Genomic DNA, 16,794 nt, shown 5'->3' with positions numbered 1-16,794 from the left:
CACAGATCGCTCCCACACCACCGTCCTCAGTCTTCGTTAACGGGTCCCGTAAGTTCGTCCAGTCGGAGCATGCACAGTGCGCGCCCTCCGTCGGAGAATAGTACTGTGCCTGCGTGAGACGGCACTGTGCTCGCGCAGGCTGGCCGAACTTGTGTGACCCGGTACCTAAGAGGGACCTGACTGAGGACGGCGGTGTGGGAGCAATCTGTGTGGATGGAGCTGGAGGAAGCCCAGGTATATATAAAACGTTTAAAGTTTACTTGTCTCTGGTTTACGTTATAAGGCCGGTTTTACAGCTATGTTTTGCATTACGGTGGGGATGGGAAGCTCCTGACGCATCTCACCGCAACGCAAAAATTGACAAACATATGACCCTGTGGCAGAGTTTGCTGACAGGGTCATATGCATAGCGCTACTGCCCCTCCCCCCCCCCCGCTCAGTGACGTACTGAGTGGGAGCGCGCTCCCGCCGATTAAATTCTTGCGTCACCCATTGACTTTCGCTGCTGTTGCGTCGCCATGGAAGTCATAAGCTAACGCGCTGCAGACTTTGCATCGGTTCAAGGGCGATTCGGAAGCTTCCGGTGCCAACAGGGCGCGGTAAGTGTGCTAGGCCCCATACACCTTCATTGTCGTTGTGTTACCCTGAGGTAAAATAGGGTCATGTATTGCCAGTGTAAAGCGGGCCTGAAGAGAAACTTTAAAAATAAAAGAGAAAAACGTGAAAAATAAAATTAAAAACAATATTTATTCATAAACTATTTAGTATTTGCGCATTGTAAAATCTTTTCACACCCTGATCTACATTCAGAAATATATCACACATGCGGAAACATGTTTAGTCCTGTCAGGTAATCTCTAGGAATGTTTGTTTACTGAGAGATCTGAAGCCAGCCAAAATAATACAAGAGTCTCCCAGAATGCTCTGAGGGTGAGAATTCTACACATCTAATCAGCCTAGGCCAAGCCTCACTGGGAGGGCAGGGGTTATATACCAATAAACAGCAATGTACAGATATGGGAAGTGTTTCTGATAAACCAGGAAAATTACAATAAAAGTAGGTATACAGAATGATTTACTGCATTCTACTATAGGTCACTACAGTTCCTCTTTAATGTTGGAGACCAAGGTTAAATTTCTGGCTGGTTCCAGTACCTACAGTAAACAACCCACATTCAGTAGGCCACAATTAATTATGTTCCAAAAGTGATCAAGGAGCCAAGACCGATCTGCAAGGGCAACTGTAGTTCAAACCTTGGGGAATATTCCCATGTATTACACTATTGGCAGCAGAGTATACCAACAACAGACAGCACAACTGCTATAGGAATCTTCCCCAAGGTCTGAGCTAGAGTCATCTGTGTGAATTTGCCTTGAAGCCAGTACCAATAAGTAGTCATTGGGCAAGAGTTGGCCCCCTAAATCTCCAGGGTGGCCTACTGAGTGTGCCCTTAGTGGCTGCAGAAAAGCTCTATACAAAAGTGTTAGCATTTCGTTTTTCCTTTTCATTTCAATACAGTGATTTGTCCACACAGGTAAAAATGTACATCTTGTGTATCTCACTGCTGATCCCTCCTCATCCATCAGGATTCTAGTTTATTCAGCTATAAAAGGATACAGTGAGATCATAACGAAGAGACAGCAGTTCACCACCCTGGTCCTTCAGGTCATAAATAAGTTTGGAATCTTCTCCGTATTTTCCAGTAAGAGTTTCCTGAAATGCAAAACCAGACCGCATATAAATACAAACAAAGCGTTAATAAAGCCAAATACCTAAAATAATTATTTCTCTAGATGGGAGCTTGAGTAGAACAAAATGCCAGGTCATGTGTACCTGGTGCTTCTGTTAGAGCTGCTGGGATGCCAGAATACTGTCTGCCGTTTACAATAGTTTGTAACCTGCAGCTTACAGCTACTCTTTAGATTACTTGAATTTAAAATGACTATCACAGGAATAGGAATGTCAAACTCCGGTCCTCACACATTTTTTGGCACAGCTCAAATTACTAGATGGGACTGAATCAGGAAAGGTGTGGTTCATCAAGTAGAAAACATTGTTCCATTTCTCAGTCAGTCTGGAAACAGCTGTGCCCGATCGGATCCCCTCTACTGCACAGATTTGAGCCACCTGCGCAGTAGAACAGACCCAATGGGACTTGGCTATTTCCGCGGGAGCTCAAGCGGAGAGCAGCTAGTGCGCTTGTGCAAGGCAGGCAATGTAAATATTGTTGCGGCTCTGTGTTCGGGGCTGCCAGTACTGCATCGGACAGGCGGAGGGAGATGGGGAAGCCTCATTAGGATCCAGAGGCTTCCCCCTCCTGAGGTAAGTACCCTCCAGGGGCTCTTATTTTCCCTACAGGCCTACTTTAAAAAAGATACCTGAGCTGTATAGTGAGGGGTGAAGATGAGGCCATACATAGGTGAGGACATACTTGCTGACCCTTACGTATGTTTCATATTACTCCCGAGAGGCCCGAATTATAACAGTAGTGGTTGCAACTTTAGTAAGTTGCCAACCTTTGACCCGGAGGTAGTAGCTCGGCGCATGCGCAGTCTGTTAATTCTGAATGCTGTGACCACGCCTCTGTTCTCCTGCACCCTACCGTCACACATAAGGTTGCTAAAGAATGGAGACCGTCGTCACAGAGTTCAGAATTGACAGACTGCATGCGTAGAGTTACTACCTCCAGGTTAAAGGTTGGCGACTTACTAAAGTTGCACCCACTACTGTAGCAAAATGGAGCCTCACGGGAGAAATCTGAAACATAGGTAAGGTTCAGCATACATGCTCAATTATAAACCGGGGATTGCGGTTGCCAAAACTAACATTTCGGTCTATGGCAGTGAAAAAAATACTAGTCTCTAAAGTGTACCTGAGATGGGAGGAAGCCAGAGGATTTTTACTTACCTAGGGCTTCTTCTAAGGTCCCTTCTAAGGTCCCTGGAGTCTGTCACCTCCCTCACTGTCCTCCCGGTGTGATCCGTTGTGCCGCTACAGATTGGCTCACTTGTCTACTAATGCCTCCTTGATTGTGCTCCTGTGGCTGGGAGCACTCTGTACATGGGCAGTTCACACAGAATTGTAACTGGGCATGCACAGAACGCTCCTGGCCATCAAGGAGGCACCCAGAAAAGTGCAGTAGCCCGAGGCCGCGGACTTTAATTTGGCTGTAGCAGTCCAATGGATCGGACTGGGAGGACACCAAGGGAGCTGACAAGATACAGGGGCATGGAGAAGCCTTAGGTAAGTGAAAATTGTCTTGCCATCTCAGGTTTACGGTACTTTAAGGTACCAGTGAAGGAGTTCCATAAAGCACACCACACGGACCAGTCAATTAGTTAATCTAAGTGATCAATAATGAGCAATGTGGGTACTTTTATATAAGCATGCTAACCAGTTTACCTTCAGTTCAAACACAGGTGTGTCTATGGTCTCTGCACCGTGACGCTTGAAACAGTTAATAATAGTGCTGAAAACCTTTTCTCGAATGGCCATTTGTTTGGGGTTATAATCCCTTGTTCCCTGCAAAAAACAACAGAGCAGAATTATCAATATGACCTTAAAACAGCCTCGATTCACAACAACCACAAGGAATACAGTATGTATTAGAAGCCTACTAGAACCAACATGTGATATGATGAGCTAAACATACTGTAGGTACATTTAGCACTAATCCTACTAAGAACGTGCCTGTTTTTCCTTTTTGTGCTTTTACCTATGCAAATTAGGCAGTGAAACAGCAAAGAGAAGCCAAAACATTTCTATTAAGCTGCCAAACACCTATGAACAGGAGAGTTCTGACAAGTTCAAAAGGTTATTATTTCTTTTGTTTTGCAGCTGAATGAAGCAGATTTTGCATCACACTAACATGCCTGTTGTTAGAATTCAGTCTTCGAAATTCAGTCTTTAAATAAAAAATAAGAATATGATACTCCAGGAACGTTCTATTTACAATAAGTACTACACACACAATTAACTTTCTTATAAGTTTATTTTCAGTTCATGTTTTCTTCATTTTTTGTATAAACGGTTATATATTACCATCATAGTATTGTAAATTAATAGTATTGCGTAGTACCGTAATTTCTACTTCTTTTATGATCTTCAAATTGTCCAAAATTCAAATTTAGCTCAGGCAAAACCATGCCAATAACATATATCATATGCAAAGGAGCTCAAACTCAAATGCAGTATATGCTGGTGTATCACTGCTAACAGTCTTCATGGTCTTGTGGATTATAGTGCAAGTACTCTAGTGAGGAAATGTACTGCAGAAGATGGTAGAACAGCCACCGGGCAGGACATTTAGATATACTGTGGCATCTCAAATACTTTACCTTGGGAGTCTTAAGAACAAACTTGTGTTTGCCATCATCTGGTCCTAACCGTGCCTTCAGTTCTAGAAGCCTCGCCACTTCTTCTGCGATCTAGTGAAAAAATAAATGATAAACAAAAAAAACAGTAAATACAAAGAATAACATAAAAACATTAAAAAGTGTATAATATTTGGCATTTATATAGCGCTGACATTTTCCGCAGTGTTTTACAGAGTATGTAGTCTTGTCCCTGAGAGGCGTTTACAATCTAATCCTTGCACTTCTTGTTATAATGGGATTTAATGACAGCTGCATCTGTTATATTGGGTTTGATGCACGTAAATGGGGTAAAATTGTTTGCACGGACAGCGGCAATATTACCTTTACTTCCACCAGCAGTACGGCGAGTTATGCCATTACCTAACTAATAGCGTAACTCACTGTACTGCTGGTGGAAGTAAGGGTAATAGTGCCGTGCACTGTCCGTGCATAACAATGGTATGTGCATCAACCCTAATGGGGAAAAAGACAGCTGCACTTGTTATAATGGGAAGGAAATGACAGCTGCACTTGTTATAATGGGAAGGAAATGACAGCTGCACTTGTTATAATCAGGGCTGTGGAGTCGGAGTTGGAGTCGGAGTCAGGGCAATTTTGGGCACCCGGAGTTGGAGTCGTTGATTTCATAAACAGAGTCGCATGATTTTTGTAAAAATCCACAGCCCTGTTAAGTATTAGACTAAGGACTCTGAGCCGAGGAGTGGGAGTCATTTTGGGTACCCGGAGTAAGAGTTGGAGTCGGAGTCGAGGTTCCATAAACTGAGGAGTCGGAAGATTTTTGTACCGACTCCACAGCCCTGGTTATAATGGAAAGGAAATGACAGCTGCCCTTGTGGGGAAGGAAATGACAGCTGCCCTTGTGGGGAAGGAAATGACAGCTGCCCTTGTGGGGAAGGAAATGACAGCTGCCCTTGTGGGGAAGGAAATGACAGCTGCCCTTGTGGGGAAGGAAATGACAGCTGCCCTTGTGGGGAAGGAAATGACAGCTGCACTTGTTGGGAAGGAAATGACAGCTGCACTTGTGGGGAAGGAAATGACAGCTGCACTTGTGGGGAAGGAAATGACAGCTGCACTCGTTATAATGGGAAGGAAATGACAGCTACACTTAAATGATAGCTGCACTGGAGAGGAGGTGGGTGAGGACAGGAGGTGTACAGAAAGTGCACAGAATCCCATAATGATCACAACTCATCATTCTGGGAGAGACAAGTCATCACACCACTTTTACAACAAAATCCATAAAGCAATATTTCTATTATTGACATGGACTGCTTCATAAAGCTTTCTGCCGAGAAGAATTCAAACAGTACGGTTATCTCTTCAGGACCTGTCCCCACTTTCACATTCTGCATGCATTGTAATGTGTTACATGTTTACATTACAGCATCTGTAAAGCACTTTTCTCAAATACACTCAAAGTGCATTACAAAAACAATGGCAGAGAGCACCCCATGCATTTTACAAGCAGTGATGGAAAATGCACCTTAATGAGTGGGGCCTATGAAAAGCATGGAGTGATTTTTGTCAGATAACTCTCAGCAGAGGCAATTGGTCAGCACAGTCAAGTGAGAATCCAGCATTTGAACAGCTGCCTCACAATTATTTTGGGACCTGCCATTAAGGATCATCAAACAAGCTTACTGCTCTAGTACTTACGTCATAGGACGTCACTCAATCATATGCCACTCTGCTGTTCTTCTTCCCATATCCATTAAGCAGAGCAGATGGGTCACCTACAGCTGAACAGAATTGCCTGTAAAGCCCTCATTTTCCAAACTATCCCCCTGATGATCGACCAGCAACGAGTGACAGTTACTGAGCGTGTGCACAGGCCATTAGACTCTAAAGGTGGCCACACCACACAATTTTCAAATATATGTTCAATTCAAGAATAGCAATCAATTTTTCTGACTGATTGCAACAATTCAAAAATCTAACCAATGTACCACACACCTATGACCAATTTTTCCCCAATAATGAATAAAAAATTGAAAGCTCAGAAAAAATTGATTGGAACTATACATCAAGTAATTGACAAGCTGGTCTAAAATTTCCAACATGTCCAATCTCCAAAAATCGAAAGAAAACGGGAAATTCAATCAGATTTATTGATCGAAAACCAAGAAAAGCTCACAAATTTTTTGGGACAACCAATCGAAATTATTGAATTGGTGAAAAAATTAGATCTTTTAATTGTTTGGTGTGTGGCTACCTTAAGACTTATCAGACTCCAAGAGGAAATTAAACTTCATCCCAATCAGCAGCCAAGACCCCCTTTCACACGAGACAGCTTTAAAGAACAACTGAAATGAGAGGGATATGGAGGCTGCCATATTTATTTCCTTTAAGCAATACTAGTTGCCTGGCTATCCTGCTGATCCTCTGCCTCTAACCATAGACCCTGAACAAGCATGCAGCAGATCAGGTGTTTCTGACGTTATTGTCAGATCAGACAAGATAGCTGCATGCTTGTTTCTGGTGTACTTCAGACACTTCTGCAACCGAATAGATCAGCAGGGCTGCCAGGCAACAGGTATGCTTTAACAGGAAACAAATACAGTATGTCAGCCTTCATATTCTTCTCCTTTCAGTTGCCCTTTAACTTTTCTCTTATAGTTCATCAGGGACATCTGTATGGCTTGACATTGTGGTGAAACCCCTCCCACAGTATGATGTCATGCAATGATGTCATGTTTCTGAAGACTGCCAAAGCTCTTCAGAAGCCTCCGCCTGCATTGCTGTGGTCTCCCCCCTTCCCCAGCCACCAATTAAGCTGCAGCTGCCACAGATGGGCGTGGTGAGAGGTGGGGAGGTGACAAGATAACGGTATCGTTCGTGTTATGGGCGGTGGTTTAGTCAGTGTGGCCTGGTCCGGTTGTGGTGCATGCGCAGGTGTGTCTATGTATAATTACATCCTTCGTTTAGTATATAGGATAATGTGATTCAAAGCTCCACTCCCTTTATGGAGCTCTGGATCACCTATTTTCCACTGAATTCCATTCTAGCCAATAGTGGCAACCATGTAATACCGGTAAATATGGCAATCAGACTCCTGCTGGGGGCAGCTAGTAACATTACTATGTATTCTGTATCGGTACCGAGGTAGAGGTCAGCTCTGTGTAAATGCATCATAATAAAGTGTTAATCTGCTGGGCTGCGTAAGCTATTTTCCCATTGTAAATTTAAATGAATACAAACGCTTTGGTGTTTTACGCTTAGCACACACCTACCACCAATACAGCAGACAAGTACAGTCCTTATTAACCTTTCATAAGCCTTCACTGATAGTATAATTACTACCTCCTCTCAGTGGAAGCATCACAGCAGTGCTCTGCTCAGCAACAGCCCTTCTCACAAGGCTGGACGGATGATGAAACTCCCAGCCTGCATTACACCACTGATAACCAGAGAACTGGAAAGTGAAAGAAGCCTGGATGACGCACTGCACAGACTATAAGCTAACATAACAAAGCAAAGGAATGAAGCACTGCAGTCTATAAGCTAACATGTAACAAAGCAAAGGAATGAAATCTAAACAGGTCTGCAGTGACTGCATTCACCCTGTTCTTTATCCTAGGTTTGCAATCAGTAAATACTGATCTTCTTTTACTGACACCGTTTCTGTCATATAAATAAAATATTGCTTGTCTATGGCATACTGTAAAAATACTTGTATTCCTGCTGGAACACAGTTTGCATTAAATAAGTATGATACTGCATTTTACTCCATTGAAAATGGAAGCTATTGAAAAAAAAAAGCAAACGCACCAAAAATGGAAACACAAACAAAAGTGCATCCAAAAAAGTAGAAGCACAAAATGTAGAAACCGCATGGTTTTCTTCACTGCCTAGTGTGATCCTAGCCTGACATAGATGTCTGCCCTTCCCCTGTCTTATTGATGTTGATGCTCCAGTTAGGGAGATTTCAGTTTCCTTCCTGTGACGTGGAAAGGCTTAAACGACAACTGTAATAAGAGGGATACAGAGGTTGCCATATTTCCTTTTAAAACAATACCAGTTGCATGGCAGCCCTGCTGGTCTATTTGGCTGCAGTAGTGTCTGACTTACACCAGAAACAAGCATGAAGATAATAGTGTCAGATCTGACAATGTCAGAAACATCTGATCTGCTTGTTCAGGGTCTATGGCTAAAAGTATTAGAGGCAGAGGATCAGCAGGGCAGTCAGGCAACTGGTATAGTTTAAAAAGAAATAAATATGGCAGCTTCCATATCACTCTCATTACAGTTGTCCTTTAACTAGTTACTGCACGGCATGCAGTATATCTACGCCCTGCAGGACTTCATCTGAAGTCATAAGTATGTAGATATTAGTCCGCCGTTGTGCACACTCTTGCACGCATTCTCGTCACCGTCCAAAAGTACAGAGATCGGTGAAGGGAACACAGCTCTCATTCACCAATTAAGTGCCAGTGCCAATGATCGCCAGCATCACTGAAATACCTGCGGTCATCATAACGAAAGCAACACATACACGCGTTACTATGTGTACTTTAGAGGGGACATCTAGTGGCCAAAAAGTACATTACACCCTAAACACATTACACTACACACTAAACATTTCACATTAAAATTAACCCCTTACCTCCCCCACTCTTCCATAGTTACCAAAATAAAATATTTTTAGATATTAAAAAAATGACATTTAAAGAAAAATACATAAATAGTTACCTCAGGGACCGAGCTTTTGTAATAAGTATGTCGTGAGGGTATATTACTGTTATTTTTGCAAACATGGGCTTGTAATTTGTGACGGACGTAAAACTGAAAGAATACACCTTAAAGGGGAACTGAAGAGAGAGGTATATGGAGGCTGTCATGTTTATTTCCTTTTAATCAATACCAGTTGCCTGGCAGCCCTGCTGGTCTATTTCTCTGCAGTAGTATCTGATTAAAACCAGAAACAAGCATGCAGCTAGTCTTGTCAGATCAGACTTATAAGTCTGAACCACTGAAACACCTGATCTGCTGCATGCTTGTTCAGGGGCTATGGCTAATAGTATTAGAGGCAGAGGATCAGCAGGGCTGCCAGGCAACTGGTATTGTCTAAAACGAAAATAAACATGACAGCCTCCATATACCTCTCTCTTCAGTTCCCCTTTAAAGAGAACCCGAGGTGGGATTTAATTATGTTAGTGGGGCACAGAGGCTGGTGGTGCACACTAACACCAGCCTCTGTTGCCCCATGGTGTGCCTCTAAGACCCCCTCCAATCAGCGGGAGGGAAGGGACGCGGGCGGGTAGCGCCGATACAGAGGAGGCGGGGGAGCGGCGCTAACAGACACGGCATAGGTAAACATTGTGCTGGCGACACGCTGTGTGTCGCTAGCACTGCGGGTGGTTTAGCCGCGCACAGGGGGGTCTTAGAGGCACACCATGGGGCAACAGAGGCTGGTGATAGTGTGCACAACCAGCCTTTGTGCCCCACTAACATAATTAAATCCCACCTCGGGTTCTCTTTAATTTTCAACTAAAACATTGTACTAGGGAAATATTTTTAACATTGTAATAACAGGGGCAAATAAAATGTGTGGGTTGTATCCACAGTAGAACGTTTTATTTTAAAATTCTAATGGCCAAAAACTAAGAAATAATACATTTTTCAATTTTGTTTCTTATTATTCCTGTTAAAATGCATTTAGGATAAAATGATTCTTAGCAAAATGTACCACCCAAAGAAAGCCTAACTGGTGGTGAAAAATGAAGATATAGATCATTTTGTTGTGATAAGTAGTGATAAAGTTATTAGCAAATCAAAGAGAAGCGCTGAAAGGTGAAAATTTCTCTGATCCTTAAAGGAAACCTGAACCAAGTAAAATGATTTAAAATAAACGCATGCTGTACCTGCAAATGAATATTACATACTTACCTCGCCATCAGTTCCTCTCAGAAGCCCATTTGGTACTTATCCGTTAGCCGGGCGCATCCGGCAGGTGGCGCTAATTACTATTCCCCCTCCAGGCCGACATGGATAGTAGGGAAAGATGTAACTCTGGTGGAGTTTTGTCGCCACCTAGAGGATGCGCCCGGCTAACGGATAAGTACCGCCCATTTTCTTCTAACAATGATTCTCAAATATATCAGTTGCTGTCAGTTATAGCTCAAAGGACAACTGATGGTAATGCCCATGTTTTCCTATGGATCAAGTGAGCGATATTACAGTTGAACAGTGTGCTGACCAGGAAGCGGTTATAGGGTAATGGCCATTTTCAAAATAGAGGAATGAGAATTACATTGATCATACTGGAAAACAGGACGCAAAAGAGAAGACTGATCAGTAGACTACACGATAAGTAAGTGTGATGTGTGTATGTTTATTTTGCCTTTTAATCTTCCGTTCAGGTTTGCTTTAAAGGGACTCCGTAACAAAAATTGCATCCTGTTTTTTATCATCCTACAAGTTCCAAAAGCTATTCTAATGTGTTCTGGCTTACTGCAGGACTTTCTGCTATCACAGTCTCTGTAATAAATCAACTTATCTCTCTCTTGTCAGACTTGTCAGCCTGTGTCTGGAAGGCTGCCAAGTTCTTCAGTGTTGTGGTTCTGTGATGCATCTCCCCCCTCCAAGCCCCTCTCTGCACACTGCCTGTGTATTATTTAGATTAGGACAGCTTCTCTCTTCTCTCTTATCTTTTACAAGCTGGATAAATCCTCCTCTGAGCTGGCTGGGCTTTCACATACTGAGGAATTACATACAGGCAGAGCTGTCTGCACTCTGCAGGAAGAAACAGCCTGACACTTCAGTGCATGAGAGCAGAAGGGGGAAAGAAACACACAAATGATCTCTTGAGATTCAAAAGGAAGGGTGTATACAGCCTGCTTGTGTATGAATGTATTTTCTATGTGTGGACATACTGTACATCAACCTACTTCCTGTTTTGGTGGCCATTTTGTTTGTTTACAAACAAACTTTTTAAAACTGTTTTTAACCACTTTTAATGCGGCGTGGTGCAGCGAAATTGTGACAGAGGGTAATAGGAGATGTCCCCTAACACACTGGTATGTTTACTTTTGTGCGATTTTAACAATACAGATTCTCTTTAAGGAAAAAAAACCCTTAAGTGGTTAACTAGTTAAAGGACTACCAAAGCGAAGCCCATAGAAGTCCTTTGGGTCGCTCGCTGCAGCTCCGGTCCTACCATCGGCGAGTCTGCGCGAGCACGGCACTAGGTGCATACTGTGCCTGCGCAGTACACGTCCAATGATGTGGTAACTGTAGTTAAAACAACATAATGAATTGCTTATTTTTTTTCTATAAATTATTTAGTCAGTGTTTGCCCATTGTAAAATCTTTCCTCTCCCTGATTAACTTTCTGAAATGTATCACTGGTGGTGACATCTTTAGTTTTGCCAGGTGATCTTTACGAAATGTTTGTTACTGAGAGTTCTCTGCACAGAGGGAGATATTGCTTGCCTGGCAGGTGGAAAAAGCCATTATTTCCCACAATGCAATGAGGTTCACAGACAGCAAACTGTCAGCATCATGGCACAGTTCAAACAGAGATGGGAGCTCATGGATGAGCTGTATAGGGGAAATTGTGGTGAAACCCCTCCCACAGTGTAATGTCATGACCTGACAGTTTGCGGTCTGTGAACCTTGTTGCATTATGGTAAATAACAGTTTTTTTTCCAACTGCCAAGTAGAGATGTGGCGAACAGTTCCCGAACCGTTCGCCAGCGAACATCTCTGAATCCCTGGGGGGTTTACGCTCATGCGCAGAGTGCCCGGAAAGAGGAGCGCGATCTAGGACGCGCTCCGCTGGGCAGCGCAGGCGTACTACTACGAGTCAGAGCGACCCGGAAGTAGTAAACCCCCCACAGATGTTCACCCGGCGAACCGTTCGCCACATCACTGCTGCCAAATAACCAGTATCTTCCTCTGTGCATAGAGCTCTCAGTAAACGAACATTCCATACAGATCTTGTTAGAGCTAAAGAGGTCACCACCAATGATAAATGTCAGAATGTAAATCAGGAAAAGGAGAGATTTTACAATGGGTAAACACTGACTAAATCTATAAATGAATATTGTAAAAAATAAGCAATTTTCTTCATGAAAAGGAATACTGTAGGGGGTCAGGGGAAAATGAGTTGAACTGACATGGGGGTGTCTGTGTGCCCGCATCTGTCTGTCTCTCTCTCTCTGTCCCCTCTGGGTTTCTCTGTCTTCCCTCGGGGTCTCTCTCTAAGCCCGCTGTGTCTGTGTGCCTGCCCTGTGTCTCTCTGTGCCCCCTTTGGGTGTCTCTGTCTCCCCTCTGTCTCTCTCTCTGTGTCTCTCTCTAAGCCTGCTGTGTGTGTGCCTGCTCTGTGTCTCTCTTTGCCTCCATGTGTCTGCCCAATCTGTCTCTCTCTGCACTCCCTCAGGGTCTCTCTCTGTGCTTGCGGTGTCTGTGTACCCGTTCTGCGTCTCTCTGTGCCTCCCTGTGTCTCTCTCTGTGCCTCCCTGTGTCTCTCTCTATGTGCCCCCTCTGTCCTCCAAGCTGCGGCAGTTCTGGACATACCTTCCAGCAGGCATCCAGCAATGCACATCTATTCACTTCGCCTCCTGCAGGCTCTAATGCACGGCATACTTCCTGTATGTCATGTGACGTACAGGAACCATGAGCCGGCAGACGCAAGAGAGGACGGACAGCGTTGGATTCGTATCCAACACTGCCGATGCTGCAGGCCACATGCACCGGGACTGGGGGAAGTTTGAAGCCGCTTCATCAAACTTCCCCTACGCGGAAATGACATCACAGCGAAAATTGCCGCTTTGACGATTCCAAAATCGTGGACATGGGAATCGCCATTTCGGTTCAAATTCAATATATCGTTCAGGCCTAGGAGGCAGCTTAGAGAAAACTGCTGTGAAATACGATATCGAGCTTAGCAATGCAGTAAAATAATACATTCCACAATTTTCGATCAGGGAAATGCGGACTGTTTCCCCGATCAAAACATGCATTGTATTGTGTAAGCCTGGCCTAAGTGAGCTCCTCAATATGGCCACAAACAGCAGTAACAACCCCAAAAGACTCTAAACAGAGAACATGAGAAATACACATTAACTATATAGTCATAGATCATAAATAATACATGAGTTTATTCTCTACATGGGACAAAATGATCACTTTTAAAGAGGGTGGACAGAGGTGCAAAGAACCAGAAAAGAAATATGAAGAAAATAGAACAAATATATTTATATAGATAGATAGATAGATAGTTTTTTTTTTTTTTTTTTTTTTTTTTTTTTACACCTGAGCTTCACTGTGAGAGAAAAATGAAAGAGCTGGATGTCCCTATGGCAGGATCTGCCCCTATTGTGAACCAGACATACATAATAGGACATGCATGTCAAACTCAAATCTGGCCCTCAGTTATCAAATTTAGCCTGCAAGTGCTAGGGAAGCAATAGACATCAGGGAACTGCATAAGGGCCCTTTTCCACTAGCAGTCGCTAGCGTTCACGCTGAACGCTAGCGATTGCTGAATCGCAAAGCCGGCAATTTCCCGACGTTTGCAGCCACGATTTTCGCGGCAAATATCGCTCCGCTGCGCGTTCGCGTTCCTGTAAAAAACGAATCGCAGTAGTGGAAATGACCTAACGCGATTCCTATGTTAAAAAGCAAACCGTAGCGATTGTAAAATCGCTAGCGGTTTGCGACTTTACGATTCAGCCAGCACAAGTGGAAAAGGGCCTTAAGGGATGGGTGTCAGTAGACACCACAGAGCTGTTAAGGGGTGCGAGGGCGACCACTAGACAGAAAGGAACTTTCCAGTGTTGCAAAAGAGGACCACTAGACACCAGGGAACTGTATAGAGGAGCATTAGACATCAGGGAACTGTATAGGGGAGGGAGGGGGCAACTAGATACCAGGCAACTGTATAAGGGAGGGAGGGGCCACTAGATACCAGGCAACTGTATAAGGAAGGGAGGGGGCCACTAGATACCAGGCAACTGTATAAGGGAGGGAGAGGGCCACTAGATACCAGGCAACTGTATAAGGGAGGGAGGGGGGCCACTAGATACCAGGCAACTGTATAAGGGAGGGAGGGGGGCCACTAGATACCAGGCAACTGTATAAGGGAGGGAGGGGGGCCACTAGATACCAGGCAACTGTATAAGGGAGGGAGGGGGGCCACTAGATACCAGGCAACTGTATAAGGGAGGGAGGGGGGCCACTAGATACCAGGCAACTGTATAAGGGAGGGAGGGGGGCCACTAGATACCAGGCAACTGTATAAGGGAGGGAGGGGGGCCACTAGATACCAGGCAACTGTATAAGGGAGGGAGGGGGGCCACTAGATACCAGGCAACTGTATAAGGGAGGGAGGGGGGCCACTAGATACCAGGCAACTGTATAAGGGAGGGAGGGGGGGCACTAGATACCAGGCACCTGTATAAGGGAGGGAGGGGGGCCACTAGATACCAGGCACCTGTATAAGGGAGGGAGGGGGGCCACTAGATACCAGGCACCTGTATAAGGGAGGGAGGGGGGCCACTAGATACCAGGCAGGTGTATAAGGGAGGGCGGGGGGGCCCTAGATACCAGGCACCTGTATAAAGGGGGGGGGGGGGGGGGGCTAGATACCAGGCACCTGTATAAGGGAGGGAGGAGGCCACTAGATGCCAGGCAACTGTATAGAGCAGGGACGGGACCACTAGACACCAGGGGACTGTATAGGTGAGGAGGCATTAGAGACAAGGCAACTGTATGGGGAGGGGGCCATTAGAGACCAGGCAACTGTATGAGGAGGGGGCATTAGAGACCAGGCAACTGTATGGGGAGGGGGCATTAGAGACCAGGCAACTGTATCGGGGAGGGGGCCACTAGATACCAGGCAACTTTATAGGAGAGGGGGCCACTAGATACTGGACAACTGTATAGGGGAGGGGGCTACTAGACACCGGACAACTGAATAGGGGAGGGGGCTACTAGACACCGGACAATTATATAGGAGAGGGGGGCCACTAGACACCAGGGAACTGTATAGGGGAGGAGGTGGGAAACAGACGTCAGGGAACTCTATAAGGAGGGAAGGGGCACTAGACACCAGGGAACAAGAGGAACTGTAAGGGCTCATTCACACTATGTGCTGCGCTGTCAGTTTTGACGCAACGCACATAGTGCACGATCCACATGGCAACATGAAAGTCCATAGACTTTCATGTTACCATTCACACTACAGGTGTGCGTTCTCATGCGTTACGATGTAACGCTTCTGGGGACATAAAATCGCACGACGCACACGTTTCCCGATGGGTACGGCTGCCAGCGTCCGCGCTCTAGCGATCCCTGACATGCATTCCGTGCGTTGACCATGCGATGGCAACGCAATCACTAAATCGTGTTCGTGCTTGCGTTGTGTAGTGTGAATGAGGGGGCCATTAGACAGCAGGGAACTTAGTACTGTATTTGAGTTTGACACAGCTGTAATAGGAAGAGGCTCCTACCCCCATCCAGCACAGCAGGGAGCAATGAATGGGCAGCACTGGAGACAGATGACAGCTCCTCTGACAGCCATGGTGGCCATAGGGAAGCCTCGCTATTCGGTAATACTGCCTCCTGTACTCTCTCCTCTGCTATTCTCAATACCAGGGGAGACACTGAGCACTTTCCTTCCCGGGCAGGGCCTGTGCATCCCCGGTGACTGGCAGAGCTCCCCGCGCCCCCCTCTGGCCCGCACACTCACTGCAGCCCCCGGCCTTTCACCTCACCTGCTCCGAGCTGGCCTTCTCCTGCTTCAGCTTCCTCACTTTCTCCCCCTGCAGCGCTACCTCCCGTTCCAACTCTGCTCTGTCCGCCATGCTCGCCGCTACAGAAGCCGGCGTGAGTGTCACACATGCGCAATGCTGCCGGGAGAGGGATGGCTGACGTCATGTACAGTGCTGCACTGGCTGAGGAGAATGTAGCTGCCATCCCTCTTCTCTCCAGCAGATGTGCGACCATTCTGGGATGTCCTGTATCTGCCCACTGACTTCCTAGCCTGATATTACATAGCTCCCAACTGTCCCTCGTTCCTCCTCATTTGTCCCTCTTTCAGGACTTTGTCCCTCTTTCTATGTAAATATATATATTTCTCTACGAAAAAAAAGTATTTGATTGACTCTAAACTTTATTTCCATCCTTTAAATTGATATATTACTAACTTTAAAATGTTAATATGAAGGAAAATGAACCAGATAGAAAGGACGAGTGTGGGTTGAATTATAAAACATATTTTTCTTATGAAATCTTCATGGTATGTGTGACAGGGGTGTGATCAGGGGGTGTGACAGGGCGTGGCTTAAGGGTCCCTCTTTGTCATCTCAAAAAGTTGGGAGCAGTGGCGTACCTAGGGCATTTGACACCCGGTGCTGATTATCCACAGACACCCCCCCCCCTCCCCCCCAAAAAAATAAATAAATAAATAAATAA

The 16,794-nt window shown here is 45.2% G+C and overlaps 1 protein-coding gene across 1 annotated transcript in view; it reads right to left on the bottom strand.

The window, feature by feature from the left end:
* HARS1 (histidyl-tRNA synthetase 1) overlaps nucleotides 1–16,231 on the bottom strand; it is a 42,369-nt gene extending 26,138 nt beyond the window's left edge. The window contains exons 1-4 of the mRNA XM_068277805.1: nucleotides 16,095–16,231; nucleotides 4,339–4,428; nucleotides 3,404–3,523; nucleotides 1,619–1,714 (exon numbers count right to left, since the gene is read on the bottom strand). Coding sequence (XP_068133906.1) covers nucleotides 1,619–1,714; nucleotides 3,404–3,523; nucleotides 4,339–4,428; nucleotides 16,095–16,184 — 396 coding nt within the window. The 5' untranslated portion in view covers nucleotides 16,185–16,231. The remainder of the gene's footprint in view (nucleotides 1–1,618; nucleotides 1,715–3,403; nucleotides 3,524–4,338; nucleotides 4,429–16,094) is intronic.
* Between the last annotated feature and the right edge of the window lie 563 nt (nucleotides 16,232–16,794).

This window comes from Hyperolius riggenbachi, chromosome 3, assembly GCF_040937935.1.
Source record: "Hyperolius riggenbachi isolate aHypRig1 chromosome 3, aHypRig1.pri, whole genome shotgun sequence".
Taxonomy (NCBI): Eukaryota; Metazoa; Chordata; class Amphibia; order Anura; family Hyperoliidae; genus Hyperolius; species Hyperolius riggenbachi.
This window is presented reverse-complemented; position numbering and strand designations above follow the sequence as displayed.